At 43.9% G+C, this 27,654-nt stretch overlaps 1 protein-coding gene across 6 annotated transcripts in view; it reads right to left on the reverse strand.

Moving 5' to 3' along the window:
- The window catches only part of CC2D2A (coiled-coil and C2 domain containing 2A), a 442,728-nt gene that overhangs the window by 135,236 nt on the left and 279,838 nt on the right, over positions 1–27,654 (reverse strand). For 3 of the 6 annotated variants that reach the window (XM_049886470.1, XM_049886471.1, XM_049886472.1), the window contains 3 exons: positions 9,823–9,879; positions 6,900–6,983; positions 3,904–4,027 (listed from right to left, as the gene is read on the reverse strand). In XM_049886470.1, the coding sequence (XP_049742427.1) occupies positions 3,904–4,027; positions 6,900–6,983; positions 9,823–9,861 (247 nt within the window). In that variant the 5' untranslated portion in view covers positions 9,862–9,879. Of the gene's footprint in view, positions 1–3,903; positions 4,028–5,669; positions 6,346–6,899; positions 6,984–9,822; positions 9,880–18,846; positions 19,106–27,654 lie in introns of those variants that run through there. The other 3 variants (XM_049886469.1, XM_049886473.1, XM_049886474.1) reach the window with 2 other exon arrangements.

Genomic DNA, 27,654 nt, shown 5'->3' on the forward strand with positions numbered 1-27,654 from the left:
GGTTACCACCACTGATTGCTCTGACAGGGATCACAGTAGAGGGTCCCAGATAGAGCTGGAGAAAAATGTGGAACAAAATTCTAACTCAAAAAGAAAGACCAGATTTGCTGGCCTGACAGACTGGAGAAGCCCTGAGAGCATGGCCCACAGACACCCTTTCAGCTCAGTAATGAAGTCACTCCTGAAGTTCACCCTCAGCCAAAGATTAGACAGGACCATGAAACAAAACAGGCTAAAGGGGCACACCAGACCTGGGGAAAGGACTAGAAGGCAGGAGGGGACAGGAAAGCTGGTAATAGGAACCCAGGATTGAGAAGGCAGAGTGTTGACATGTCATGTAGTTGTTAATATCGTAAAACAGTATGTGTACTAACCGTTTAATGGGAAACTAGTTTGTTCTGTAAACCTTCATCTAAAGTATGTAATAAAAAAAGAAGAGACCGCTGTGGAGCCAGCAGCACCCTGAGGGAGTGAAGCCTGCCAGGCCTGGACTCTGGGCATCCTGCCAGTTCTGACCTTTAACATCGCTGTTCTCACAACCATTCCTTAGGCCAGGGCCTGTTTACTCTCCCCGAGTCGTCTGCAGTAATGTCTGAACTGATAGCTCTGTATCCAGTCTCAGTTCCTTGAATGCACCCTCCACATACCTACCATGATGGCCTTTCAAATCCAAACTCCTTCCCCCCTTTCCACCTAATCCCCCACCTTACTTCCTATACCCATAATGCTAACTACCAGTCACATTGACTCCCAAATGTGTTCTGCACACGTTTGTGTCTTTCTGGGCCCTCTGTCTGGAATGCTTACCCCCAGATGCCCTACCGTGGAGACTCCTACACAACCATCAAGACCCACTTCCTCTATTACCTCTCCTGCAACCCTTGCCCTCCCCGTCACAGGCAGACACTCCTCGCTGTGTTCCTCAGAGCACTCATCATTCCTCATTGCTTGTCTCCTGTGCTAACGTGTGTCCACATAATCAGTGATACCTGCTTCTTCCTGATCTGCCATCTTGATGATGTGGCTGACTTCCTGCTGGTATTGACCTCTCATTCCTTGCCAATCCTTGGCCTTGCAGACTTCTTATCCATTCAGTGCTCCCCGCTTCACTTCAAGGGATGCTTTCTCTACCTCCTGGACCACCAATAGGTCCCTGGGTGGTGCACTTGGTTTGCGCTCAACCGCTAACCTAAAAGGAGTCCTGGTAGTGCAGTGGTTAAGTGCTTGGCTGTTAACCAAAAAGTCAACAGTTCAAATCCACCAGCTGCTCTGGTGAAAGATGTGGCAGCCTGCTCTGTAAAGATTTCCAGCTTAGGAAACCATACGGGGCAGTTCTACTCTGTCCGATAACAGGGTTGCTGTGAGTCGGAAATGACTCGATGGTAACAGGTTTGGTACCAACCTAAAGGCTGATGGTTTGAACTCACCCCATGGTGCCATGGAAAAAAAGACCAGGTGATCTTCTTCTGTAAAGATTATAGCCAAGAAAACTCTATGGAGCAGTTCTACTCTGTAACACATGGCTTGCCATGAGGCTGAGATGGATTGGATGGCAATGGGTTTTGGTGCACAAGTGTTGGCAAGTCACCAAGAGCTTTCAGCTCTATCCAGGGCTGCCCAGACACCAGCTGGTCATGCCTTGCTCAGGCAGGCAAGTCTTAGCTCTGTATCAACTCCTTATCTTCTCATTCTCCAAATCAGTAATAGTACAGATTTTTTTTTTTTAATTAATGGATAGATTACATCTCTTATCTTACTCTTAGACACCTTAGTTACTATGCATTTGTCTAATGTCTTATAATATTTAAAATACCACCATATCAATGTTTTATCTGACCCTCCCAGCCAGCCCTATGACGATGATAGACATGGATTTCCACCACTTTAGAAATAAGGAAATAATCCACTATTCATTGTACCTGGTACCTTTATTACAAGAGGGGGTCGCACTTTTTCCCTTGATTTTAAAGTCACTACTTAAATATTTAATAGTTATAATCATCACTAATGATAATTTTTGAGCATTTAGGAAAAGAAGTGACCATGTGGGATAAAATTTGGTTCCATTTTTGCTAATTTGTAACAGCCCTCATTGTATCATTACCCTTAGATTTGAACCACATTTTTCTTAGGGTTTGTATGTGGATAAAGGACTTTGGATCAGCTGGCTTTCCAAAGCCCTCTAATTCCCAAAAGTTACTTTATTCCTCAACTCTGCCACAGTGAAACTATGTAGCAATTGTTAGCAATTGTATAACAGTTGAGTAAACATGAGGAGTGTAACATTTTTCTCCTCTAATCCACTTTTTTATGAAAAGCAACAAATGAGGAGTAATTATTTCCTATAATAAGCAGATAATTGATGATTTTCATTGTCCTGGGGAAGAGCAAATGCCGTAAAAAATAGACCAAGGTTCTTGGAAGGGAGGAGGTAATGTGTGGGGGAAGAGTGTGGGGGGACCACTGGTCCTCAAGGAGCAAAGTCTCTGAGAGCCTCAGAAAACCACCCTCATTTCTGTCAACATTGGATTCAAGTTCCACGTCATTTATTTCTTCCCTGCCTATTTCACCCCCCTTTGAATTTCTACATCTCGTTACCTGCATTGTATGTATTTCAGTTAATACTTCCTAACCGCTGTGGTTCCATTACCCATCTGTCAGTTCGTCCTACTGTGGTAGCCTGCATGTTGCTGTGGTGCTGGAAGCTATGACACTAGTATTTTAAATACCACGGCAGACAGGTTTCAGTGGAGCTTCCAGACTCAGACAGACTAGGAAGAAAGGCCTGGTAAACTACAGGTAGTCCCTGACTTGTGACATATTCGAGTTATGATGAGTTGCACTTATGACCATCTTTTTTTTTTTTTTTGTAATCTTACTGGAAACCCTGGGGGCATAGTCGTTAAGTGCTACGGCTGCTAACCAAAGGGTCAGCAGTTCGAATCCACCAGGCGCTCCTTGGAAACTCTACGGGGGAGTTCTACTCTGTCCTATAGAGTTGCTAGGAGTTGGAATCGACTGGACGGCACTGGGTTTTGGGTTGGTTTTGTAATCTTATTGTTGGTACTATGTACTACATACAATGTTGCAGTGAATCGCTGACTTTCTCATTCTCAGGTGTTCACTCACAGATGTTCAATGTTATGATTTACTGTTCAAAACACTGCCCTATAGCAGACTATGAAAACTTAAAAAAAAAAAAAAGTATTTGACTTACGTCAGAACCGAATTAGAACGGTGTCATCAGAGCAGAGCCCATTGTAAGTTGGGGACAACCTGTACTTCTGAAAATTAACCAGTGAAAACTCTGTGGATCACAACCCAATATTGTTGGATGTAGTGCTGGAAGATGAGCACTCGAGGTTGGAAGGCATTCGGAATACACAGTGGCTGCAGCAATGGACCGGAACACACCAACAACTATGAAGATGGTACAGGACTGGGCAGTGTTTTATTCTGTTGTGCATGGGATCGCCATAAGTTGGACCCAACTTGATGGCAGCTAACACCAGCCATAACTTAGGTGGTTATATAAGCTTGTCCTAAGGACATACATCCTGTCTTCTAAACAGACAGACGCTAACCTAGAAAATTACCCACAAAACTGGGATAAAGTTAGATGGAGCGGTGGTAGCCATATGAAAAAATACTCCCTATAAAAAATTCTCATATTCCTCTGTAATGAGCTCATCCCCAGCCAGCCCCATTGCCATCGAGTGGATTCTAACTCATAGTTACCCTATAGGACAGAGTAGAGCTGTCCCATAGGGTTTTTCCAAGGAGTGGCTGGCGGTGGATTCATACTGCCAACCTTTTGGTTAGCAGCTGAACTCTTAACCACTGCGATGAGCTCATTGGAGGCAATTCATAAATATTGATTGAATCAAACCAACAGACACTTACTTCGTGGGCCTCTCCGGGTTGTCGTGCTCAGGAGGCGTGTCTCAGGCTCTTCCTGTGTGGGTTCCTGCTGGTTATCATCATGGGGTTTTGGGGACACCATCTCTTCAGAATCAGCAGTTGGTGGCTGTGGGTAGAGGGTTAGAGATTCAGGGACCCTCATGCTTCATTTCACTGGTCCCTGTCTCAGGATGAGGTGGGTCAGTCAGTGAGGGTACGGACACTCATACTTTTCAGATCTGCATGACCGTGGTCCCTGTCACCTAAGTCACTGTGGACGCGCATAAGCAACTACTAAACATGCCAAGCCTACATTTCTCTAGGTTTCTCATGAAATAACTGAGGCATCCCAAAATAAAATAAGTATTTTCACTTTTTCTATGTAAAATGCAGAGCTCTGCAGAAATTTGGGGGAATAGGAAGCAGCATATTCCTAATCAGAAAATTTGTTCCTAACTCCAAATAGTTTGTAACACTTGCCAAGGTGTGGCTGGATATTCTGGGGCATATGTTGAGCCCACCCCTTTGGTGCCCCCAGGAATAGCTTCTGGTTCCTTCCCCAAGGTCTCAGAGAATAGCCTGTCTGTACTGGAGGAGGAGGGCCTGGGTGGTGCAAAGAGTTAATACACTTGGTTGGACATTTGCGTCCACCCAGAGGTGCCTCAGAAGAAAGGCCTGGCAATTCCTTCTGAAAAAAAAAAATCAGCTACTGGAAACTCTATGGAACACAGTTCTACTCCGATACACACGCGGTTGCCATGAGATGGAATCCACCCAGTGGCAACTGGGTTTTTACTGGTATGTTGGAGGAGAGGCAGGTAAACAGAGAATTGACAGTAGAGGGCCAAGATTGAGTGACAGCTGCTTTTGGGGGCACACAGGTTAGGGAATGCCTTCAGATTTGCTATGGGACTTTGGGCCTGACCTGGGGCATCTTAATTAAGAGAAAAGGCGCCAGGTGATTCTGAATTGTAGCCAGGTGTAAGAAACACTACTCTAGATTCTAACCAGGCACTGAACGATTATGCTGTATTGTGTGTGATCAAGTTTTAGTGCAGGTTAAATTGATGAGGTAATACCAATGAAGTGCAATGCCTGGCACAGCGATGCTCAGGAATCAATAGCTCCTCTGGTCTCTTCTCCATCCCTGCCCTTTCTACCCCCTGAGCTCCCCACCACCTAGGCCCTGGCCACCCACTGCTCACTGAGCCTGAGGGCCTTGAAATGTGGACAGCGGTATTGGCTTGGGTGAGGACGGCCCTGGGGCACTTGACCCTTTCTGTTTGCATTGGTTCATCTGTCCCGATCTGCAGAGCCCCGCCCCGAGCAGACCATGCAAGAAAGGGTTACAGCTCAGGCCCCTGGCTGGCTGCGGGTCTCTCCCACTTTGGAGTAGCGACTCTTGTGCCTGGATAGCACTTCCTTGCCACCTGGGTCCTGCCTGGTCACTCATGGCTTTACCCCAGCCCGCAGGAAAGGCAGGAGGTGGCTGTCCCTATGCCCAGCATCCCCCAAACAAGCCTGTGCAAGCCAAGGGGGTACTGAGAAGGAGCTTTCTTTCCAGTCCCCTCACCTTCCTGGCCCCCCTCTCCAGGCGTTCCTGTCACGTGTCTGCTGGCTCAAAATGGCGCTCCCTTCCCTCTCCTTCCCTCCCCTGCTGGCATCTTGATTGTTCCAAGCCAATTGCCCCCGCACAAGTCTTCCCTGCCTCTTTCTCAGAGCAGAATGGCTCCGGACCAAGTGAATACATTCATCTGGACGAGGTTTACCTTGCACAGGGATGCTCCCAGCCAGGGAGGGGAACTCCGCGGAGAGGTGGGAAGTGCCAGTGGGCTGGAGGCAGGAATTCGTGCTCGGAGTTGCAGAGTTATCCCCAAGTGTATGGTCCTGCACTGCCACCTACTGCCTGTCTTAGTTTATGGCCTTCTATGACAGCAGCGAGACTAGCTCCTTCAGTCATTTCTAGACTTCCCTCTCAGAACAGTGGGGGATGCTACAAGGACTGACCTTATTGTGAGGATCATCTTGTGACCCCAGTACTCCTCAGCATGTTTTCTTCTTTTCAGAATGGGTGACTGAGAGCTTGACATAACTAACGCCATGATGAACCTATAAGTTTTTGTCTTTCCTCTGCCTGCCTGCTCCTTCACCTACCTCTGTTAATGACTTTGTTTTGACTTGATGTTAATGACTTTGTTCTTTGTTTTAAACTGATGCAGATAACTTTTTATTCTGTCTGACCACCTGTGACTTAAAACCCCCTCAGGAAAATCCAGAGCCCAGGCATCTGATAAGTATATTTTTAGCCTGATAAAGAGAGGTCTGGCAGGTATCTCTTTAGTCTTGATAAAAATTTGTCACTATCTTGTAATCCATAACTCCTGTGGCCAGGCCACCTGCGGACTAAGAAGACTCTTCTAACTCTTGTAAGATTCTATATAAGCTTTAATGTAAAATTTCCTTTTGGGACTCCATAGAGACAGCCTGTGTCGTTGCTGGGTCCCTGGTGATGTATACATCTCCTGAATAAACTTTCTTACTCTTTCTGAATTGAAGTAAGTTTTATTGGCTTGACTGCTCCAGGGCACGGACCCTAATTGGATAACAATCTACAACCGACCAGGTGCCCTTGCGTAGACTCCAACTCACAGTGACCCCACGAATGTCAGAGTAGAGCTGTGCCTCCTAGGGTTTTCAATGGCCAATTTTTCAGAAGATCGCCAGGCCTTTCTTCTGAGGTACCTCTGGGTGGACTAGAACCTCCAACCTTTCAGTTAGCAGCCGAGTGTGTTAACCGTTTGCGTCAACCAGCGTCTCCTGAGGATGTTCTATAAGCCCTTAAACCAGGGTCCTGGGCTCCAGGCCACCCATCTGTATCCCTGCCTCATGTCCCCAGAGCCAAATCCGGGTGCTGGCGGGAGGATCTCTTCCCTCTGCGGATCCTGTGTGGGTGCAGGCAGGTTGTTAAGATGCAGTATACGCTTCTTGTCGCTCCTTACCTGTTTTTTTCTTTTTTGTCTTTTATCCTTCGAGCTCTTCTTCTGTCTTCCCGCATGGGCTTCCTCTTCATTTTCAAGGAACTCCTTTATTAAAATGCAAATGAGAGAGTTGACACATGGGGGCATATGTTTGTATGCAAGTTGGGAAAGAATCCCAAGTGAGAAAAGGGTCTGATTTTATGATATTAAAATTAAATTCATCATCATGAGTTTGGGCTTTTATTCTGTTGAAGTTCAGTGTGAGTTTAGGGACCAAAAACCAAACCCATTGGCATCAAGTCGATTCTGACTCAGCAACCCTATAGGACAGAGTAGAACTGCCCCATAGTGTTTCCAAGGAGTGGCTGGTGGATTCAATCCGCTAACCTTTTGGTTGGCAGCCGAGCTCTTAACCACTACATCACCAGGGAACAGTGAACACCAAATAAGCAGCCACCAAATCTCAGCGGACACTGAAACATCGTAAATAAGATGGTGTTGGACCTTCTGTTCTGCCAGGACCTAGTTCATGCGCAAGGCAGTTACTGAGCGCTTGTGCTGTTCCAGGCCCTGAAGGCACGGTGAGGAATGCAGCACACTACGTTAAAGTCATAATTTAACAGAGGAGATGCAGAAGTGAATCCATCAGGACAGACGCTTTGAGAAAAAAGGACCATAGCACAGGAGACAGACATTAGGCATGTTAGACATGCAGACACAGGGGGTATTTTGTGGTTATTGGGTGCTGTGGAGTCAGTTTTGGCTCACAGCAGTCCCATGTGATGGAGTAGAACTGCCCCATAGGGATTTCTTAGCTCCAGTCTTTAAGGGAACAGATCACCAGGTCTTTCTCCCAAGGAGCTGCTGGGTGAGTTCAAACCGCCAACCTTTCGGTTAGCAGCCCAGTGCTTAACCATTACACCACCAGGGCTCCTTTGGGGTGTCTCATGTTAGGTTTTTCTCTGCTTCCCAGCCTTAGTATCAGGTAGAGGATAATAAAAGAGAATTATAACAGAAGTTTGGATTTAAAGGAAATTTTTAGCAGATCTTTTGGAAGAGGGAGACCCTTTTTTACAGTGCAAACTTTGTTTTATTTTTCTATCTTATGTGTTTCTAAAGTTTAATGTCATAAAACATTAGAGTTGAAAGCTCCAAAGTTGTAAAGCTCAAGAGCTTTTCAAACTGAAGCCCAAGTGTTTCTGGGTGTACAAGTATTTCTGTGTAAGATACCACAGACACTGGCTCTGGGACACGGATTTTATTAGAAAATCTTGGGAAATTTTTGGTTTTCTATTGAAACAAGCTTGGAATGAAAAGAAAAAGGTGCAGAAATTTTAATGAAATGATATATGATTTCAAAGAAACATCCAGTAGGTTGCTAGGCTAGGCCCCAAGTACACATCACTGTCCTTGGCCATCTGGGTTAGAGATGAAGGAATAGAAATAGAAACCTCTGTTAGGGCTCCATGGAGGCTTTTCCTTGGCTGTGTGACCTGGTCTCTCTGACCCACCCTCCGAGTAGAAGCCCCATCCTCACTCTTGTCTCTTCAGAGCCCAGCCATGTTGAGTTCTTAGCCCAGCAATTCACCAAGGTAGATTGTAAGATGGTAATACTGAGGTAATGTAAGTGAGGCTTTCAATTCAATTCTAAGTTCTTGCTGCTTTAGAATGGACTTGTGAAAAATCTAGGTTATTTTCTGCCTTCCAATAAATGTTTTGATCCTTGATCAATGGGAAACTGCCCAGTAGGACTTTGAATAAGATATAGAGAAAGCAGGCTCCAGGAGGGCAGAGGATTTTGCTGACTTTGCTCACTGCTTTATCCCAGTGCAGGTGTAGCTGGCACAGTGAGTATCTGTTGCAGGAATGAATGAACACCTGTAGATTTATGTGGTTTCTCAACACTTGAAATCTTGCTTAAAGTTAATCTGCTTGGTTTTATCTGGGTAATGAGGTCCTTCAGGCTTTTTGAAATGGAGTTCCTGGGTGGTACAAATGGTTAAGTGCTCCATTACTAGCTGAAAGGTTGGCTGTTCGAACCCACCCAGAGGTGCCTTGGAAGACAGGCCTGAAGATCTGCTTCTTAAAGGTCACGGCCTTGAAAACCGTATGGAACAGTTCTACTCTGCACACACGGGTTTGCCATGAGTTGGAATTGACTTGACAGTAACTAACAACTAACAACAAATAATGGAAAATGTATTTCTCCATTTCTGCCTCTGTGGTCCCAAGGCTGTGAACCATTGAGCCATGGGGGATGCAGGGATTGAGAGGAGTACGCTCACCACTGTGGGCTGGTCTAACCAGTAACTGGTTGCTGTCGTGTGAGCCCTGGCTTGGGGAGACCCCACGTACATGAGAGTAGAACTGTGCTTTGCAGGGATTTCACTGGCTGATTTTTTAGAAGTAGATCACCAGGCTCTTCTTCGGAGGTGCCCCTGGGTGGACTCAAGCTTTCAATCTTTTGGTTAGTAGCCGAGTACCTTAACTATTTGCATCACCTAGGGACTCCTGTGGGGTGGTCTGCAGCCTGGCACCCTTCTCTCTCTGGTCTAGTCAGAAATTGCAAGATGCCATGGACAGAGAATGACCCAAGAATTTTATTAGCATTATAGTTTGCAATTGTTACCTTCCTTCTGAATTTCTTTAGAAATCAATGTGTTTCAGGCAGAATCAGACCAGGAGTAGATGGTAACTTAGAACTGCTTTGTTAGGATTCACGAAATGGTGACAAAGCTGCTTCAGAGCATCCAGGTTGAACAGAAGACCCTGGAGTCCCTATACAATTCACCCCCATCTCCACCATAAACATGATATATATAGCGCCCTCTGTATGCAGTAGGTGTGCAATAAATGCTTTTTGGTGGCTTAACTTCTTCAGTCCCCTATGCGTGTGGCATGAACATACAAATGTATCCCAGAGCACATCTAAGCGAACACTTACCTCTGTAATTATCTTTACTTTTTCTTCCTTGGGATTCATTTTGGCTGTGATAGATCTCTGAGGGCAAAGAACAGTGAAAAAGTCAGATATTTTGAAATCAACAGAACATCTTTTTTCTTGCTCTTGGTAAATATGAGCTGGCCTTGATGGCGAGTGAAGTATTTGAGCTGAGTAGACTTTCCATTCACAAGTTTGGTAAAAATGAGCACAACCACAAGAGGAAGGATGTCTGACTCTCTCCCTGTGAGCCTGGCTTTGCCGGAAGTCAGAGCCTGGGAGGAGCTCAACCCTTGGAGTCAGACAATGTTGGTTGGAATCCCAGCTCCTAAAGAACTATTCCCCAGCTTCACCTCTCACCTTGATGAGGGCATTGGTGGCTCAGTGGTAGAATTCTCCTCTTCCATGCAGGAGACCTGGGTTCAATTCCCAGTCAATGCACCTCACGTGTAGCCACCACCCATCTGTTAGTGGAGGCTTGTGTGTTGCTAAACAGGTTCAAGGGAGCTTCCAGATTAAGACAAACTAGGAAGAAAGGCCTGGCAATCTACTAATGAAAATCAGCCGGTGAAAACCCCATGAACTGCAGTGGTCCAGTCTGCAACTGATCACAGGGACAGCACAGGAGCAGGTATCATTTCATTCCATTGTGCACGGGAGCTCCATGAGTCAGGGGCCAGCTTGCTGACAGCTAACAATAACAATAAGCTCTCCCCTCAAACCTTCACCCTTCATTTTCCTCCTCATTCTCTGCTCATGACCTCGTTTCCCATTTCACTGAACAAATAGATGAGACCAGAGAGGGCATCCAAATCCCTCTCCTCCCCATCCACACGCCTCACTTGGCCATATCACCCCCTGGCTTCTGCGTGCTACTGTGAACCATCCCTGCTTTGATCTGGGCCAGCTCCTCTGCCTGTACACTGGGCCCCATCACCTCCCCTCCTCCAGGACAACATGCCCCAACATCTGGATCCTCATTTCTTCCTGGCCTGTTGCCTCATTCCTGTCACTGTAAAAAGTGCTGTAATTTGTCCCTTCCTTAAAGAGTCCTCTCTTGACTTCACTTCTCATTGAAACTATAGCTCTATTTTTCAATCCTTTAAGGAAAAACTCCTTGAAACGTCCCCCTTCTTTCCAGCCTGTTCCTTGGGCCCACCATTCCCTGAAACTGCTCTTGCGAGGGTCTCCAGTGACTCATCACTGCCATATCTAATGATGCACCAGTCCCCATCTTATCTGACCCTTCAGCAGCGTTTAGCATAGTTGACCACTCTCTCCTTGAAATACTTTCTTCACTTGACTACTGAGACACGTTCTTTCCTGGTTTTCCTCCTACCCCCGGCGGCTCCCTCTCAAACTCCTTTGCTGGTTTCTTCTCATCTCCCCAACCACCATCTCATGTGGGAGTGTCCTGCAGTTCAGCCCTGCTTGTATTCATCCCCATTGGAGCACTCATCCTGTCCTTGGCTTTGAATACTACCTGCATGCAGATACTTCCCAAATTTACATCCTGGGCCCTGTCCTCTCTGCAGAATTCCAGACCCAGACAGCCAACTGGTGGGTGGACATCTTCACTTGGCTTGTTGTTGTTAGTTGCTATTGAGTTAGTGCCAACTCATAGACACCTTATGTGTAACAGAAAGAAATATTGCCCAGCACTGTGCCATCCACACGATCATGTTACCCATAAGGTTTTCACTGGTTAATTTTCAAGAAGTAGACTGCCAGGTCCTTCTTCCTGGTGTCTTAGTCTGGAAGCTCCATTGAAACCTGCCCACCATGTATGAAACCTGCTGGTATTTGAAATACCCGTGGCATAGTTCCTAGCATCACAGCAACATGCAAGCCCCCGCAGCATGACAGATGGACAGACAGTTGGCTTAACATGCCCCAAATGAAGTTCCTTGCCTTTACCTCTGCACCTGTTTATTCTACAGCCTACCTTGTTGCACTAAACAGAACTTCACTGTTCACAGGCCAGGAACCTAGAAGCCATTCTTGGCTCCTCTCTGACTCTCATACCACATTGCATCCATCCAACATCCCACCAGTTTACCTTCAAATTATACCCACTCCTCACTTATCAACGTGGTTAAGTTCCAAAGACCAGGTTGTTACACAAAAATCGTCATTATGTGAATTGATGGAGGATGACCACATCAGGTCACAAAATGGAGAGTGACTACATCATTATATAACTGCCCAAACTACTGAGAATCATGGCCTGGCCAAGGTGACACATAACCTTAACTATCACAGCCAGCATTACTCTCGCCTTGCACCCTGGCATTCCTTACTGCCAGACATACATTGTTAATGTGCAAAACAGTTGGATAGTGGATTTTTTATTATTGTTGTAAATGAAAAATGTTAGATAATGAGATAGTCGATAAGTGAGAAGTAGGTGTGTACTTGGAATCCAGCCATTTCTCAGCATCTCCACTATTATCACCCCAGTCAAGTACCATTCCCACGTCGATGATTGCAAGAACCTCCCAACTTCTCTGTTTCCCATCCTGCTCACTGTCTTAGTTATCTAGTGCTGCTCTAATAGAAATATCACAAATTGGTGGCTCTAATTAACAAGTTTATTTTCTCACAGTTTAGGAGGCTAGAGGTACAGATTCAGGGCGCTGGCTCTAGGGGAAGGCTTTCTCCCACTGTGGGCTGTCGGGGAAGGTCCTCGTTCCTTGGTCCTTGGTTATCTTCACGTGTGACATCTATCTTCTCCCATCTCTGCTTCCTTGTTTAATCTGCTCTTTTTATATCTCAAAAGAGATTGACTTAAGACACACCCTATGCTAATACCGACTCATTAACATAACAAAGCAAACCCATCCCCAAATGGGGTATATAAAAAAAAAGTCTAGGGATTAGAATTTACCACACCTATTTTGGGGGGACACAATTCAATCCATAATACTCACCTAAGTCTGTTACCTACGTGGGAATAGAGTGCATCTTTTAGAATTTAAGCGAGATTGTGACACTTTCTGCCTAAAATTCTCTAGTGACTTCCCTTTCTAACACAGAGCAGAATCCAGAATCCTTTTAATGGCCTACGAGGTCCTGTGTGAGCTACACCCCCCCAACTCTTGAACCCTCTTGCCTCAGGGCCTTTGCACTTTCTGTTCCCTCCACCTGGGACTCTGTTTCCCAAATTTCATTTTGTCATGTCTTTCTGGACCATTTGAAATACAATGAAAAGTTCCCATTTCCACTCTCCTGGCATTCCCTAGCTTCCTTACAATTATTTCTTTTTCCATAGTATTTATCGCTTCTCATCAGATACAGTTATTTGCTTATTGCCTACCAATCTCCACCTCAGCTGCTAATGGGAAGATCAGCATTTTGAATCTACCTAGAGGTGCCTTGGAAGAAAGACCTGGTGATCTACTGCTAAAAAACCAGCTATTGAAAACTCTGTGGAGCATGGTTCTATTCTGACACACATGGAGTCGCCATGAGTCAGAGCCAACTTGATGGCAAACTGTTTCTTTTAAATCCCCATCAGGATAGAGCTATAAGAGGGTGGGGCATTATTTTGATCATCATTCATCTTTGGGGCCTAAAACTATGACATACTGTAGATACTCAATAGTGATTTGCTGAACGAATGCATAAATCACTACTTACTGGCTGTGCATCCCTGGCCACATTCTGGAACCCATCAAAGCCTTATTTCCCCCTTTGGGCTGCTGTGAAGATTAGAGTACATTCTGAGAAACTCGTGGTCCATGGAATCTGACTCTTAACTGGACCCGGGGTCTCTGGCGCACCTCATCGCTAAGGGGTTGTGGCTTCAGCCACCTAACTGGGGAATTCGCGTGGTAAAGCAGCTAACATTCTTTTGCTGCCCGTCCAGGCCTCCACAGAAGTTATGAAAAATAGACAGAGGTATGTGAAATGATAAAAACAGCTAAGAAAATAAAGGAGTGAGGGAGTAATCAAGAGAGAACAAAGAGGTGGATAATAAAAATAAAATGCTAAAGGATACAAGCTCTGCAGTAAACAGCTCTGGCAATTATGGACAAGAAAAAAGAACTCTGAAATATTTTTAGTAACTTAAAAAAGTTCTTTAGAAATGAAAAAAAAGTACATGAAAGAAATAGAAGTAGAAAATAAAAATATATGGGGTTGATTTTCTTCTCCTTATTCTTTCCTAATCATTCCCTCTGAATGAGTTTCCAAGGAAATCAAATGACGCCACGATTTGTTTTTCTTATGAATAGTGTTACTAAGAAAAGATAGATCATTACTGACAAACTTTAATATGTAGCTTGTCATCACAATACACGTTGAACCCCTTAATATATATTCCTATGGGCAGCATTAAAATAAGAGCCATGATTTATTGCGGGCTCATTTTGTGCTATCTCTGGATATTCAATGGATTCCCTGGTTGTTGAAAATGGTTACCACGTTCTGCTGCTAATCACAAGGCTGGCAGTTCGGGTTCACTCGGAGGCAACTCGGAAGAAAGCCCCGGTAACCTACTTCCAAAAAATCAGCCACTGAAAACCCTGTGGAGAAGAATTTCACTCCTACACACATGGGGTTGCCATGAATTGAAGTTGACCTGCTGGCAACTGAATACATATGCTCTCTCCAGTCTGACAATATCACTTCTAGGTTAATAGTACGTGTCTCAATTTAATATGAGGAAGCTGAGGCTTTGACAGGTTAAATGGCTGGTCCAAGGTTTTAGTTATTCACTGTCACATTCAGAATTTGACCCCAAGATTTTGTGATTCCAAAGCCCTCCCCTTTCCCGTCCAATACTCTCTCTCTCCATTTATTACTGCCTTTGCAGCTGAGACAGGCAAGAGATCAGGTTGGCTATAATTAAAAAGGCCTTTGACTCAGTATTTTTGGAACTTAAACCTAAGCTCCGACTGCCATATAACTTTTACTGCTAGCACCTGAGAACTACTTGTGATTAACAAACTAGGTGCTCAGACAGGATAAGGGGCTACATTCCAAGGCCCTGTGTGCTTGACCAGCTATAGTTAAATAGCCTCTGATTCAGTATTCTTGGAATCTAAACCTAAGTGCAAACCACCATATAACTTTTACTGCTGGCACTCGGGACTACTTGTGACTAACAAACTAGGTGCTTAGACAAGATAAGGGGCCATATTTCCTATCCCTACATGCTTGACCAGAGCTATAAATTACTGAACACCCTCCTGAGTTGTTTTTCAAGTCCCCCACCAGGTGCAGAGCATACGTAGTAAAAATCAAGGTAACCTGAATGACCTTCCATATGAGATAATCATGAACAAGATCCCTTGCCAAGACTTGAACCAAGGTCCAGAGACATCACACACGTACAACATCCCAGAATAAGTCTTCTTCGACATCCCAGCAGCCTTTGTGATAGACTCCATCTTAGCTCCAGCAACCTTCGTGAGGAAATTCATCTTGAATCCCAACTGTGCGCACATTTAATTTTCATAATCCCTCCCCTTCTGAAAATCTCCACCCATCTAATGAATAAAGATAATGCCTTTTTATAAGCCCTAAGAAATCGTTCCTTCAGAGAGAGTCTGGAGGCTAGCGTAGGTGGAAACCCCTCTCCCTCTCTCCCTCGCGAGCCTTTTACTTTCTTTCTGTCCTTAATAAGCCTTTGTCCGTGTGGAACCTCTGAGCCTCTCTTGGTCATTCTTGGTCAGAAGAAGGTAAGAACCTAAGCAGGGCTTAGTCCTGAGCTGGGAAGCCCTGCCCTGTAACACAATGATATCAGTAACTATCCTATGTTAGCCCACTATTCTGGAAATGCTATACATTTGTTTCTCAAGTCCAAATATTTCCACCTGAAAGCTTCAAAGCATTGCACCAGTGAAAAAAGGCTTTGGCTACTTTAGGCCAAAGATTTATTAGACTCAGTGCAGGAAACAAAGACATTTCTCTTTTTGTCTTTAAAGAAAATGTTTTCAAGGAAAGTACCGGCACTTCATCCAAACAGATGGACAATCCCCGAGGGTCATGAGTGGAACAGAGTAGCATCCAGAGGACCCTGTGGCAGCTTGTAGGATGCAGAGGAAAAGGAATGAAGGTATATGGAAGGGGCAGCAATGCAGGCAATGGATCTCAACCTGGCTGCTTAAAAATAACACAGAACCCATCTAAGATATAACTATTGGTTATATCTATGTGTCTGGAGTAAAAAAGAAAGGAGGAAACCAAATACTCAAAGAATAAACTAGTCTACAGAACTAATGGTCCACAGCCTCACCTACCTTGAGATCAGAACTAGATGGTGCCCAGCTACCACTACCAACTGTTCTGACCAGGGACATAATAGATGGTCCCAGATAGAATGAGAGAAAAATGTTGAGTGAAACTCAAATTCCTAAAAAAGGCCAGACTTGCAGGACTGGTAGAGACTAGAGGAGCCCCTGAGACTATCACCCTGGGATACCCTTTAAACTTGGAACTCAAACTATTCCCAGTGGTCAACTATCAGCCCAATGACAGAGTTGGTCATAAAATAAATAATTCCACCCATGAATACTGTGCTTCTCTAAACAATCATCTACATGAGACATAATGGTCAACATTTATCCTAGACCAAAGATGAGTAGGTAAAGAGGGACAAGGAAGCTAGATTAATGGAAACAGAACAACCAGAATGGCAATACTGAGAATGCTGACACATTGTGAAAAGTGTAACCAATGTCACTGAATAATATGTAAAGAGATTGTTAAATGAGAACCTAATTTCTATGTAAATTTTCTCCAAATCACTTCACTCCTAGGTGGTCCAGACAGTTAGTTAATGAGCTCGGCTGCTAACTGAAAGGTTGGAGGTTCGAGTCTGCACAGATGTACCTCCTTTGGAAGAAAGTTCAGGTGAGCTACTTCTGAAAAATAAGCCATTAAAAACCAGTGCAGCACAGTTCTACTCTGACACCTGTGGGTTCGCCCAGAGTCGGAACCAACTTGAAGATAACTGGGAAAATCTTGCAGCAGCCCCTTCATCTCTCTGATGCACATTTCTTCATCTATAAAATTGAGATAATAATTCCCAACTTGAAGGATGATTATTTCATAAGGATTAAATGATAGGAAGCCCTGGTGGTGCAGTGGTTAAGAGCTGGGCTGCTAACCAGAAGGTTGGCAGTTTGAATCCACCAACTGCTCTTTGGAAACCCTATGGGGCAGTTCTGTTCTGTCCTATGGGGTCACTGAGTCAGAATTAATGCCAATGGGTTTTTTTTTTTTTTCAAATGATAGAACCTGTGTAGTATAATGCTTAGGCTCTGAATATTGGTAGCTTTTATTAAGAAAAAATGGTGGAAGAGAGGAAAAGTAGAAGAAAGAGGGGAGAAAGAAAAAGAATTTGGGAGAAAGAAAGGGAGAAATGAGAAAGACCTTGGTGACGTGAAACCAGCTGCCGTTGAGTTGATTTCACTCATGGTGATCCCATGTGAGCAGAGCAGAACTGTGCTCCACAGGGTTTTCTACGGCTGTGAGCATTCAGAAGCAGATATCTAGGCCATTCTTCTGAGGTGCCTCTGGGTGGACTTGAACCTCCAACTTTTCGGTTAGCAGCCGAGTGAATTAACTGTTCACACCACTCAGGTACGCCTTGGTGATGTCGTTAGGTGCTGTCAAGTCAATGATGCTTTGTACAACAAAAGGCAACATTGCCCAGTCCTGCGCCATCCCCACAATCGTTGCTATGTTTTGAGCCCACTCTTGTAGCCACTGTGTCACTTCATCTCGTCAAGGGTCTTCCTCTTTTTTGTCAATGGTGAGTCCCTGCAATACCATCTTCAGTGCCTCACCTGTAATTCCTTGGCTTCAATAATCAGTACCTGTCCCCTCCCTGAACCTCTTGTCAAGCCCAGGACAGCTTCTTTTCTGTTTCCATTTATGATGTTTCAGAAGCCTTCTCCTGCCCTTGCAGCTATGAGAATTTCCTCCCTGTCTAGAGCGCCTGGCATTTTCTCTCCCATCCTGTTAGACCTGAAGCCCTTGAACCCTGCCCTGACAACACACCCTCTTTGAATCCATTATCCAAGTTATCCTTTACTATGAAGTTAGTGACACATAGCCTCATGGAATCATTTAAGTGGCTTGATACAATAGATACCGCAGAGTGTCTGTGAATACCGTATTTGAGCTGTGTTGTATGATATGTGTCCATTGTATTTATATGATGAACTAAGCGCTCCCAGCCCCTCCTGGATACAGTCCTGCTGTGCTGTAAGCACTTTGGCCCTTTTTATAAATCACTTAGGGCACTTTCTCACTGTACTGCCATTATCTCTTTATGGGTCTGTCTTCTCCAACAAACTCTGAGCTTCTGACCTGGTCTAATTTGTTTCTGTATACTTGGAACTTAAGCTTATTGCCTGGTGCATTGTTGATTTTATTCTGGTGCTGAATTTATTGTCAGAAAAAGTTATATGGAAACCTGATAACATACACGTATTTTCCATTAGATTTCATTAGCTTTTCATAGCACCTTTTGGCAACAGAGAGAAAAAAACAGTTTAAATTGCAGCCTGTGGATTTTCTTGAGGTCTTTGTAAAGAGCAACCATCCTCAGCCCTGCGGTTAATGGCCCTTTCTGTCTAGTGCCAAGAAAAGTGAAGTTTGCAGTAACCAGTACTTAGCCCCTCAAACCAATTTGAACAGACCCAGAAAGCAGCATGTAGAAAATGTTTCCGGGAGACGGGGGCCTGCACCAGGATGGCACAGAAGTTCCAGAAAGGACTCAGTGACGCCAGCCAGGGAGCCTTCCCATCCACAGGCTTCCCATCAGCTGGGCTTACAGTTTGGGCCAACCAGACACTAGCCAGCAGCTCAAACGAAAGCAGCACAAGTCAGTGCTTTACGTTCTTATTCCAGGAAGCAAAAAAAAAAAAGGTAAACAGTAAACGAGGGCACCTGTAAATTTACAGTTCATCAAATCCACTCTCAAGGTCCCCAGGGAGCAGCTGGAACACCACACCCAGGAACTGAAAACAGGAAAATGTTGCTGCAGCCCGGGTCCGTTAGGAACTGATTTACCTCAGGAACTTTACAACAGCACTTTGTGGTCTCTGCTTTCCTGGTGGAGACGAGGGTGGAGAGTGAGGAGTCTTGCTGGTGAATCTTCTAAGCGAATCCAGGGGGGAGGCTAAGTGTGGAGGAGGCCCTGGGGGGAAGCCGCAGCCACGTCCCCGTCCCGAACAAAAGCACTGGCTTAGCAACCCGTTCCTAAGGACAGTCACTCAGGGTGGCGTTTTTTTCTTTTAAAGTGACAGGCTACTTCAGTGAAATAAAAATATCCTGAGTGGGCAGAGGAGCAGAGAAGGACAAAGAAAACAAGGCAAGGAGGAGCTGGGCAGAAATGAGGTCAAGCTTTAAAGCCATAACACCCTGCCCCCCTCATGACATCAGGTCACTGGGATTTCTGATAAAAGACAAGCAATGCTCAGAGGTGCAGCAGTTTAGAATCATAAAAGGCCACTGTTTTCACGGAGGCCGGCCGACATGTTTAACTGCTCAGCTGCAAAGGCTCTGTGGGGGTGTTTTTGAACACCCACAAATGTTGCACTGGAGTTTTTTTCCACTTAAATGTGGAAGATATCTCTTTGTTTACTCTCTGACTCCCACTAAAAGTACTGAAAGGGGATACAAATGCTATGGTCCAAAAAATTAAAGAAAATTAGAGAAGAGACAAAGCAAATGGAAGAATAATGGAATGAGCAGCTCAAAGAAAGCTTTGTGTGTGTGTGTGTGTGTGTGTGTGTGGTGTATCGGGTGAAAGCATGAGACTAAAGAAACAAACCTTCATAGAACCCCACAGGTGCTTGGGATTTGGAGCACGAGATACCAAGGAAGGTAGAGAAAGATTTGGGGCTAAAAATGTGGGAAGATTTCAGGGTTTGTATATAGAGGGGCTAGACCTGTGGTGGATTCCCTGGGTGGTGTAAACAGTTACGTGCTGACTGAAGTTGGAGGTTGGAGTCCACCCAGAGATGTCTCAGAAGAAAGCCTTGGCTATCTACTTCCGAAAAATCATCACTGAAAACCCTATGGAGCACAGTTCTACCCTGAAGCACATGGGGTCGCCATGATTCGGAATTGACTCCACGGAAACTACTGGTTCATGGTAGTGGCAGCCCCCTGGGACCTTCCCTCACTCCTGGCAGCCTGATGAACAATGTTCATCTGCCCCACCCCTCTCATCTTCTGCTGCCAAGTGGAGATGAACCAGAGACACTCTGGTCTCAGGTTCCCACGTACACACAGCAGAAGGTGGGGTGTGTCTCAGTGCTGAAAAACAGTCTATGAAATGAACAGATAAGCAGGACCCTTTCCGAGCCCTTCTTATAGATCTTAGGCACCTTTGTGTGTGTATAAACACGCACCTTTGGCTCCCCCTCTCCCCCTTCCACAGCATCAAATTGGAGACCTGAATGGCCACCAAGAACGAACCCCAGACACTGACACTTCAGGGTCTGCCAATGAAAACACCAGCGATCTCCATTACAGAAGAGCCTCACAGAGAAAATGAGATGATCTCAGGCTAAGAAACCCAACAATCATAGTTATAGAAAAAGAGAACCAAGAAAATGGAAAGTTAGACTTTACCAAAGCAACAATATAAGAAAAGATCTCAGAAATGAAAGACTACTTCAGATTGAAGAGGACCATCCATTATTTAGTGCCAGCACAAAAATTTTTTTGTGTGTGCTGACACTAAATAATGGACAAGAAAATTTATTTTGGAGTCTGGTTAGGAGATTTTCTAGCTAGATTTTTGACCACTGATTCAATTTCTTAAATGCTTACAAGTCTATTCAGTTTTTTTTTTACATATTTTCTTAATTCAGTTTTGGCATATTGTACATTTTTAGAAAGTTGTCCATTTTTCTTTGTTTTTAAATTAATTGGCATAAGATAGTTCAGTTTCTAATTTTTAAAATCTGATATATCAGCAGTTTAGTTTCTGCTAAAAATTTGGAAGACCGCTACCTGGCCAACTGTCTGGAAGAGATCCATATGTATGCCTATTCTCAAGAAAGGTGATCCAACTGAATGCTGAAATTATTGAACAATATCATTAATATCACATGCAAGCAAAATTTTGCTGAAGATCATTCAAAAGCGGCCGCAGCAGTACATCTACAGGGAACTGCCAGAAATTTGGGCTGGATTCAGAAGAGGACGTGGAACAAGGGGTATCATTGCTGATGTCAGATGGATCCTGGCTGAAAGCAGAGAATAGTAGAAGGATGTTTACCTGTGTTTTATTGACTCTGCAAAGGCATTCGACTATGTGGGTCATAACAAATTATAGAGAACATTGTGGAGAATGGGAATTCCTGAACACTTAATTGTGCTCATGAGGAATCTGTACATGGATCAACAGGCAGTCATTCAAACAGAAAAAGAAGATACTGCATGGTTAAAGTCAGGAAATGTGTGGGTCAGCGTTGTATCCTTTCACCATACCTATTAAATCTGTATGCTGAACAAATAATCTGAGAAGCTGGACTATATGAAGAAGAACGGGGCATCAGGATTGGAGGAAGACTCATTAACAACCTGAGTTATGCGTATGACACAACCTTGCTTGCTGAAAGTAAAGAGGATTTGAAGCACTTAGGAAGATCAAAGACAACACCTCAACATAAAACAAAAATCCTTACAGCTAGACCGATAAGCAACATCATGATAAATGGAGAAAAGATTGAGGATTTCATTTTAGGATCAAGGATTTTAGGATCAAGGGATCCACAACCAACACCCATGGAATCAGCAGTCAAGAAATCAAAAGACACATTGCATTGGGCAAATTGGCTGCAAGAGATCGCTTTAAAGTGTTAAAAAGCAAAGATGTCACCTTGAAGACTAAGGCACACCTGACCCAATCACCTCATATAGATGGGAAAGCTGGACAATGAATAAGGAAGATCGAAGAATTCACGCCTTTGAATTATGGTGTTGGAGGAGAATATTGAATATATTCTTGGACTGCCAGAAGAACGAACAAATCTGTCTTAGAAGAAGTACAACCAGAACGCTCCTTAGAAGCAAGGATGGCGAGACTTCATGTCACATACTTTGGACATGTTATCTGGAGGGATCAGTTCCCTGGAGAAGGTCATCATGCTTGGTAAAGTAGAGGGACAGTGAAAAAGAGGAAGACCCCCAACGAGATGGATTACATAGTGGCTGCAACAATGGTCTCAAGCGTAGCAATGATTGTGAGGGCAACGCAGGACCGGGCAGTGTTTTGTTCTGTTGTACATAGGGTCGCTATGAGTCAGAACCAACTTGAGGGCACCTAACAACAACAACGATGTATGGGCAGTTATGTTCCTTTTATTATTCCTAATAATAAACATTTTATGCTCTATTTTGCTATGCCACTGTGGTGGTTTTAAAATAAAGCTCCTTAACTTTTATTGTGCTTTAAGTGAAAGTTTACAAACCAAGTCAGTCTCTCATACAAAAATTTATATACGCCTTGCTATATACTCCTAGTTGCTCTCCCCCTCATGAGACAGCACACTCCTTCTTTCACTCTCTATTTTCATGTCCATTCGGCCAGCTTCTGACCCCCTCTGCCCTCTCATCTCCCATCCAGACAGGAGATGTCAACATAGTCTCCTGTGTCTACTTTATCCAAGAAGCTCACTCCTCACCAGTATCATTTTCTCTCCCATAGTCCAGTCCAGTCCCTGTCTGAAGAGTTGGTAAAGCTCCCCAATTTTTTGACACACCTCCCATGAAGAAGTGAGTCTATTTTCCCTCCTCTTGTATCAAGGTTGACTTGTAATTGTTTTGACCAATAGGATATGGCAGAAATGATGCTGGGTGATGTCTGAGAAAAGGCAATGCAATTTCTACCTTCTTTGCTCCGACATTTTTGCTTGGAGTCCTGAGACACCTTAAGTTCAACTACCCTGAGGCTGCCATGGAGTGAGGAAGTGAAGCCACTGGGAAAACCATGGGTAGTAGATTCTTTGCTTGGCAACCCTAGTCTTTGAGTCATCCTAGCAAAGGCACCAGACATGTAAGTGAATAAGCCTTTGGATGATTCCAGCCCCCAGATGTTCAGTCACCTGGCAGGGACCAAGTTTTCTCAGCTGAGACATTATAGAGCAGAGAGTAGCCATCCAAGCTGTGTTCGGTTCACATTCCCGACTCCATATGCGTAATAAGACAATGCTTTTATGCCACTAAATTTTGGGAGTAATTTGTACAATAGTAATATTACTAATATCAGTAATAGCAAAAGCTGGACAATGAAGAAAAAGACCAAAGAATACTTGACACATTTCAATTACGGAGTTGGTGAAGAATATTGAATATACTGTAAACTGCTGGTAGAACAAACAAATCTGTCTTGGAGGAAGTACAGTCAGAATGCTCCTTAGAAGCGAGGTCTCACTTACTTTGGAGGGTCATCAGGGTCATCAGGGGGGACCAATCCCTGGAGAAGGACATCATTCTTGGTAAAATAGAGGGTCAGCAAAAAAGAGGAAAATACTTAATGAGATGAATTGACAGAGTTGCTGCAACAGTGAGCTCAAACATAGCAAGGATTGTGAGGATGGTGCAGGATCGGGTGGTGTTTCGTTCGGTTATAAATTGAGTTGCTTTGAGTTGGAGCTGACTCGACAGTACCTAAACAATAGTAACAATAGTGACTGGAGGAGTCACATATTTAAATAAGTAAATAGGTGAATGAATGAGATATAGTCATTATTTGTTACACGGGGCTCTGAACCACATACTTCTTACAAAAAACAGGCAAATGTATTCAATGCCCCCAAGGATAGTGCCACTAAAGTGTATTACATTTGAAACTTTTCTCCATTTTTGGGATACTGGAATAAATGTGGAAAAATTGTAGAGCCTGAGATGAGACTAAAAATAGCCATTGTAGTTGAGTCAATTCTGACTCATAGCGACCCTACAGGACAGGGTAGAACTGCCCCATAGGGTATCCAAGGAGTGCCTGGTGGATTCGAACTGCTGACCTTTTGCTTAGCAGCCATAGCACTTAACCATTACACCACCAGGGTCTACTATGCTGCATTCTCTTTGAAGGAAAGCCGCAATGGTGTATTATTTGGGTCAGCAAATGGCTAAAATATGCATTTTACACCTGGACCTGTGGAACACAATTTCAGTTTTAGATAACTGTGTCATTCTTACTCAGTTCTTTGGCTTTTATAGTACTTCTGATTGTAGCCTATTTATTTTCTCCGTGAAAGAAAACACGCATCACACGCGAAAACACATCGCTGAAATCGGGCTCAACTTGGAAGTTGAAGAAGCACCCCGGATCACTTTTGATTTATATTTTCCAATTTACTGAATTATATACAGCTCCCCTTGAAATGTAACTTGAACCCCAGCTAATTTGAACCTTGTGTTTATAACAGTGAATGGAGAGAAACACTTATTGACTCCAACATATTGCTTATGTCGTCGATTTTGTTTTACAGGCATGAAGGCATTTGGTTTTCTTCCTCCAGTACCACGATTTTCAACCTGTTTTGAATTGCAACACTTTCATCTCATTTGCTTCATTTCCCAACAGTCTCACCTCCTATGAGAGCTGCCGGAGCTCTAGAGAATAAAATGCTATGAGTTACTTTATTCAGAGACATGATTTTTGGTAAGTGAAGATGCTCTTACATATCAGAGAAGACCGCTGCTCTACGATGACTAGTCGATTCCCGTATTTTTCTTGTTGAAAAGGTTATTTTCAAACAATTTTCATGTTCTCTTCTCTCCAGCTACTCCCCTGAGTGCACCTCTCTGGGATGACCTCCTTCATCCACGTAGGGTACAAACATCACCACAACGCCTTCATTTCCTAATCAGTCACTTGAAAATGTGCTTGCCCTTATTAGCAGGAATTCCAGTGTCTCCCCTGTGAAGTCTCATTCCCACCTAGAGTTATTCATAAATCTCGAGGAGCTTACTCAGTTCAAGGGTAGGCATTGGTCCCAGTGCCAATGGAGAGAGAAAGAAGAGTCTAGCCAGTTATTGCTGGAGATGATTCCCGAGCAACTGAAGCATTTTTGTTCTTTGTGACCTTGATGCCCCTGTTTTAGTTAGGGTTATCTAGAGAAACAAAACCAGTGAGACGCACACACATATTTATGGAGAGAGAGAGAGGTCTGCCAAAATATCTATTTACACTCTGAAGGCAGACCACATCCTAAGAAACTCTCCTTTGAACTGATTGATTACATTACATTGCATTGCATTAGACGACATTATGGAACAATAACTAGTCTAGTGTTTAGCAAAACCACTGGGAACCACAATGTAGCTAAGTTGACACATAAAAATAACCATCAGTGCCTGATGCTCCAGATACAACAGACATTTCTTACTTCAGATTCCATGGTTACACTCTTTTAGTTTATCTGTGGTTACACTCTTTTAGATTTAGTGGGACATTTGGTAATGTCTGTGAACGTTTTTGGTTGTCACAACTGGGGGAGTGATACTGGCATCTAGTGGATAGAAGCCAGGGATGCTGCTAAACCTTCTATAATGCCTGGGATGGTCCCCACAATAAAAAAAACTACCTGACCCAAAATGTCAATAGTGCCCAGGGGGAGAAATCCTGGTTTTCCAAGTATTGGTTTGCACCAATATGTTCTGCACTCGTCTCAGTATCTGAAGGGGTTTTAGACTTCAGTCACGAGGTTACGTCTAGACACAGCCCTCAAGCTCATGGCAACAAAGATCTGCTTTCTATCTCTATAGATTTATCTATTCTGGACATTGCATATAAATGAAATCATATAATATGTGCCTTTGGTGTCTTGCTTCTTTCACTTAGCATAATGTTTTTGAGGTTCATCCACACTGTAGCATGTATCCCTTTTTATTGCTGTTGTTGTTAGGTGCTGTCGAGTTGGTTCCGACTCACAGCAACCCTATATACAACAGAACAAAACACGGCTAGGTCCTGCACATTCTCATAATCGTTGTTCTGCTTTCCTTTTTGTGGATGAATCATATTCCCTTGTATGCATTTACCATCATTTGTTTATCCCTACATTCATCTATAGACATTGGGGTTGTTTCTACTTTCTGGCTGTTATGAATAGTGCTGTTATGGACATGCATGTACATGTATTTGTTTGCATACCTGATTTCAATTATTTGGGCATACACCTAGGAGTGGAATTTCTGGATCATATGGTAATTCTATGTTTAACTCTTTGAGGAACCACCAAACTGTTTTCCACACTGTCTGAACCATTTTACACTCTCTCCAGCTGTGTATGAAGGTTCCAAATTCTCCCTGTCCTCACCAACACCTGACCTATCCTTGACACCTGGGTTGGTTCAGAGGCTCAGAGAGGCTGCCTCTATAAAATTTAGAAAGGTCATCTGTGACAGTAGGATCAACAGGGCAAGGGGCTAGGAAATCAGCTTTAGTTTAAGACCAGATTGCAGGCCTCAAATCTTAGATCTTTCATCTGTTAATTGAAGGCAAGTAGCTTTTGGTTTTAGTTCATGTCTAAATTCAAATATAAATTTATCTTTCCATCAGTATATCCATTTATCTGATATTTATTAAGTACTTGCCACTGGGCATGTATGGTGCAAAGTACTGAAGATTCAAAGATGATTAAAATGAAATCCTTGCTCTCTAGCCATTTACCACCCAGTAAGCGTTGAGACCTCTATTCACACTATTCAGCCAGGTTTGTTTTCTGAAACTGGAGTATTGCTATTGTGGCTCTAATTGTTTATTAATTGCAGTATGAGTGGAAGAATAGCTTTGAAATGCACGCTAGGCCATGCAAGGGCTGACTGAAGGATGGACAGAAGCCCTTGTCTCCTGTCCCATCTCAGCGATCACTGACAAGTACATTTCTTTCGGTTTTATGTTTCTTCTTCTGTAACATGAAGTTGGTAGAGAAAGATGACCTCTAAAACTTCTCCTAGACCACACCATAAAATCTTAACAGAATTTATTCTCTACTAGAGTAGTTATCGTTGTTGGCCGCTAGGGGTCAGTACCTTAAAAAGTAAACTGGCCACACTATTCTGCCGCCATCAAAGTAGACCTTGAAGCAAAAGCAAAATGACTGTTTTCTTACCTCATTTTGCTTAGGAAGAAATGCTCCCAAAGAAATAGCTTCCCCTTTGACTTATTACAGCCTCAGTCTTGACATTTCTAAACTCCTTTTGCTAAGCACTCCCGGCAGAGTTTCCTGACGATCTCTGAGTCATGGAATGAACAGAGTGGTAGCTTCGGTTGTGGAAACACGTTTAGTTTCTGTCGTGACCTAAATACATTTATATTTGTGTGATGGAAGGAAAGAGAAATTGAAAACGGCCTTCTGTAGAGCCGCCCCTTGGCAGATGCATTCCAGTTCATGTTTGCGCCTATCCAGTCAGTAAAAGTCACTAAGAATTAAAGGGGAAATAGATTTTCAGACTAGCACTTCTCCTGTAAAGGTGAGGATGGCGGAGGCATACCTCGCGCCCTCTCTGGGTTCCCATCACCCATCACTCTCTCTTAAGTATCGTTTTGGGTTATCTCTACCCTTCAACAGCAACTTCAGATGGAAGACCAAACCAAACGCCCTGCGTTCCAGTCGATTCCTACTCATAGCAACCACATGGGGGTTTCTAAGGCTGTATATCTTTATGGAAGCAGACAGCCACATCTTTCTCCCGTGGAACAGCTGGTGGTTTTGAATGCCAACCTTTCAGTTAGCAGTAGAGGACCTTAACCACTACGCCCCCAGGGCTTCTTTCAGATGGAAGAAGGAGGAGTAATTTCTCTGACTGGTAAGACGGCAAGAGTCTGGCCCCCACTGGTCTTGGGTTACT

The sequence above is a fragment of the Elephas maximus genome, chromosome 5 (genome assembly GCF_024166365.1).
Source record: "Elephas maximus indicus isolate mEleMax1 chromosome 5, mEleMax1 primary haplotype, whole genome shotgun sequence".
NCBI lineage: Eukaryota > Metazoa > Chordata > Mammalia > Proboscidea > Elephantidae > Elephas > Elephas maximus.